Raw genomic sequence first — 4,290 nt, forward strand, 5'->3', positions numbered from 1 at the left:
AACATAAAAGTACTGTTACAGGCACAATTCTAAGTACTTATGTAATAAATTACCAATCCATTTTCCGATTCCATCTGTGAATCTACATTATCACCATCACCATCACCATAATCATCATCATCATCACCTACACATAAAGACATCAATAATAAATGGGAGTGCAGTTCCTTTCATTTTCTTACCAATATGAGTTCGTTTGTTTTTTCGCTGTTTTGGCAAGTGTGCCATATTAATATGCAGTAGCAGAAGTTTAGCTATGGAGAGAAGAGTAAATTTACAACAATAAAATTTAAAGCACAGGTGAAAAAATGGCCACACAAAATATTATGTTAGAAAAAATAATAATAAAGCCATGGTTCTTTTGACAATATTCTTCATGCAATGCTGTAGGATATCTAGCCAAATAGATTTGCAAGTTTTCCCTTATTTTGCTGACGAATTGTATTTAATGTTTCTTTTTAATTACTTGCTTCCTTTTTTCATCTAGTTCTTTTTTATATGACTGTGTGGATAGTCTTGGCATCACTAGGCTTAAAACTGATTTACACTTGAATGGTAAGGTCCTAGAAGTGCTGTGTAAACCAATTGTCAGATTTAAGTTAAACAAAAAGGTGCACTATAAAACTATTAAAAGATCATCTTCCATCAATCACAGTATAAAAGGAGGTGCCCTGGCAACCGGATTTTATAAGATTTGAAAATAAAAAATGGCCCCCTACTTATCATGGCTCAATCACTAGCACAATGCATCATGAAAACATTCAAAATAGCAATGCGAGAGAGTTAGCCTACAAGCACATGTAGAAAGCATGGCAAGAAGAGAAATGGTATAATTGCCTTGAAGTAATAATTTTACATAATCTAATATCTATTTTAAATATTCTGAAAATCTGTCCAACAGCCTAACAGAAACAGTCAATGATGCTGCCAGGCAGGCTATAAGTGATAGTGGCAAGGGTATAGCCCTCACTGCTTCACAGGAAACAAGCCCAGGAACAAGGACTAGATGGCACTGACTACCAATGATTATCGGCCACCATCATCAAGTAGTGTTTCCAGCAACAGACCCCCACTTTGTGATCTAGTATTGGTAGCAGTTGCAACATTCAACAAGTCCACTTGAAGAAATAAATATAGAAAATATATTATTATATAGGCGGTAGCCTATATGTAGGATTGAGGTTGATTTTTCAAGATGGCGGCCGTTTTTGTGATTTTCAAACACTTATAACTCTTTTATCTTACGTTACACAGCCTTATAAATGGCTTAGATGAGCTCTCCTTCACTGAGCGATTCTCCTGGTACCTTTAAAGTGGACTGTAATGTAGTGGGATCATTTCTGGAGAATAGGCCCAAATTCAAATTTCTGGCAAAATTCTTCAGACTTTTTCTTCTTCTTTCATCTTCTTCTATCAACACAGAAATCTTTTAAGCCAGGGAACCGCTTGAGTTGGCTTTTACATCATTCCTTTGTGCTTGAGTCAAGGACTGGACATGTGGCTTCAAAAAGAAGCAAAGACAGAGAACAATGGAAGACAAATTCCAGCTGCAGCACCGTGTGGGTTTGTGGTTTGATGCCATTTTAATTTATGCCCACGTGATTAGCATGAATATGATTAACTAGTCCATAGATACCTTAAGGAGACAATTGTTTGCGGGTATTTAATTTAGCGAATTTTAGCGATTTTTAAAAAATCGCTAACTTAAGTCCGCGCTAATTTTAATTTCTTCATTTAAAGTGGGTGTGGTCACAATGAATAAAATGGCGGCCGTCAGCAAGCCTGAGCTTATTTGCAGCAAACTGAGCAAAGGATCAGCAAGATAATACTAAACTGCTGTCCAAAGACTTCTCTAGCAGTTAGCCTAGGTTAACAAAGCAGATGACAGTCTTCTTCGTTCCGTGACTGTTTCTAACTGTAAGCAAGACTACTTTACATGTTAATGGCTGCAGAGTCAGTGATGAAGCAATTTAAGCAAGATTAATGCAACAAGATCTACTGTATTAGTGTATTTAGACTTGTGCAATTGCTTTGCTTGCTCATACATGTAGATCACAGCACATAATCTGTAGCTTGCTTCATAGGCGTAGGAATGGGGGGGGGGGGCCTGGGGGGGCTNAAGCCCCCCAACTTTTCAGCAAGTAGGGCTTAGCCCCCCCATGTTCACATGCTAAGTCATGCTTTTGAATGTTGAGCCCAACTTTTGAATCATTCCTACGCCTATGTGCTTAGGCTTGCCCCTTTCATTCTTCTAAAAGTTATTAATATCAAATGATCAAAAACGCTAAATTAAGTATCAGCCAAATGTTAGTTTCATGAAAATCGCTAAAATAAGTACACGCTAATAATTGTCTCCTCAAGGTAATAGAGTACATAGGGATTGGAAACGGGCCGTAGCAACAGGAAAATGCTAGTTGATAGTACCGTAAATAATTTTTCTAATTACTCGTATGTAAAATTAAAATGGCTGAAAGTTGAAAAAGGTAAGCAAACTTCTCAGGTGGTTTTTTGTTGCATAAAGTCTTTTTTGTACAGGTAACCCTTCAATAATGTTGAGAGACACTCTTCCTGTTTGCCCAAGCTGTCTGCTGTAGCAATGTATCTGTTTGCAGTTTAAATTCAGTGTTTTATGAATTAGCAATCATTATTGATCACATTTACTATATTTAGTTCTATATTTTGATTTGTACAACCTATTGAATAGAAATGGTGTCGGCGACCTCCGGTGTGTTCTAAGCAATACGATGGTGTGATATTTAATGTCACAGACCCTTTGGTTTTTATGTTAAGGGTACAAAACAAACCTCTCAAACTAATCAGTAAATCTATTGTTACAGAAAGATGCAATCATATTTCCAAACGAAACATAGTGGGCGACCTCCACATTATGGATCTCTATTGAGTGGTTGAATAAGTTATTGTCTTCTGTCTAACCACCCGGTTCGTACACTTTTCTCGTCACAATAGATAGGAAAAGTTCGGAACCCTCCCATCACACATGACTGTAAAAGTTCCGGTTATTAATGGTTATACATAATATTTTAACCCCTTAGATTTATTACTAACTTGACTACGTTATCTATCTACGGTTTATTAACTTTTCATTGCTGGTTAGGGCGGAGCTTTAAGCGGGGTTAACCACACCTACTCAGCCTATTTAAGCCTCGGTCAAGGCCACGGTAGACAGCGTGTTTGCAGTCATTTGAGCTAAAGCATTTCAAGCCAGTCTTGCAGTCTTATGTGCAGTCTTCTGTCTCTGAGCCTTCTAGCAAGTCTTTCTGTTCTTTCTGTTCTGAGGATGGCATCTGTTCATGGGACTACTAGTAGCAGTACTGGTGCTGGGACGTCGACAACCGTGATCTCTTCCACGGCAGTTGGCGTGGGCAGTGCTGGCTCAGCTACTGGATCTTCTTCCACTAGTACTCCAGTCTCCAGCCATTCCTCACGGCCGATCACTACCAGCAGCACGAGCTCCGAGGCTCTCTCAGGACCAGAAGCCCTCATTCGGGTTTTGAACGCTGCTGTAGAGTCTGGGATAGAGAGAGGAATTGATCAAGCTCTCCGTCTCGCCTCCCGTCCCCCTGGAGCTGGCGGGCCACCACTGCCTCCCTCGTCTGATGGTTCACGGCCGCCCGGCTCTACAGCTCATTCTCTCCCAGCCATTCCACCCCTATCAGGTATGTAGTTTTGATATTGCTGGCTCATCTGCCTTCCATTGCATTGATTGCTCCAGCATTGCATAAATTACATTGATACAATTGTGTTGCTTATAGGCCAATTACATTTTCACACCTTTATTATTGTGTAAGCTTTATACCACAGACACCTTCCCACCTCCCCTGCAGGGGGGGACTTGCAAAAAATGCATTTCTGAGCAGGCTATATGCTATTGGCCACCCACAGCAGGTGGGTCCAGGGCCTCATCTTCCCTCTCCTTCTGTATTCTTACTTTTACCTTCTCTTCCCCCTCTACTCTCTCCTCTCTCACTTGATCCCTTCCTCTCCCCCTGTCCTCTTCTTTTCTCCTCCCAATTCTCTGCCTACCTTCGTGCAGATGCAAGCTCATCCAAGGTCAGCTCAGCAGTGACCAGTGAGGTGGGGCACAGCCTCCCAGCCTCATTGTCATCCGCAGCAGACACGACCCACTCGCTGCCCTTATTCTCAATGGCTAGCACCCTGAATTGGGACCCTCTAAGCCTGTGGTCGCACCATGCAGCACTACCCACAGCTAAGACAGCAGCAATATCACTAGCCACATCTCTTCCCACCATCCCCGGCAAGGTGGTCGAG

At 41.2% G+C, this 4,290-nt stretch overlaps 1 protein-coding gene and 1 long non-coding RNA gene across 2 annotated transcripts; both read left to right on the plus strand.

Moving 5' to 3' along the window:
- Window positions 1-2,447: 2,447 nt before the first annotated feature.
- LOC109586561 (uncharacterized) lies at window positions 2,448-2,707 on the plus strand. Its single transcript, XR_002187093.1, has 2 exons — window positions 2,448-2,483; window positions 2,536-2,707. It is a non-coding gene; the product is annotated as an uncharacterized LOC109586561 (long non-coding RNA).
- A 591-nt stretch (window positions 2,708-3,298) lies between these two features.
- On the plus strand, window positions 3,299-4,281 carry LOC109586559 (putative protein TPRXL; the record flags this gene model as incomplete). Its single annotated transcript, XM_020002763.1, has 2 exons — window positions 3,299-3,677; window positions 4,055-4,281. Coding segments are annotated over exons 1-2 (606 nt in total), but the record flags the coding sequence as incomplete, so codon positions are not given.
- Window positions 4,282-4,290: the final 9 nt, after the last annotated feature.

This window comes from Amphimedon queenslandica, unplaced genomic scaffold, assembly GCF_000090795.2.
Source record: "Amphimedon queenslandica unplaced genomic scaffold, v1.1 AMPQUscaffold_12838, whole genome shotgun sequence".
NCBI classification, from domain to species: Eukaryota; Metazoa; Porifera; class Demospongiae; order Haplosclerida; family Niphatidae; genus Amphimedon; species Amphimedon queenslandica.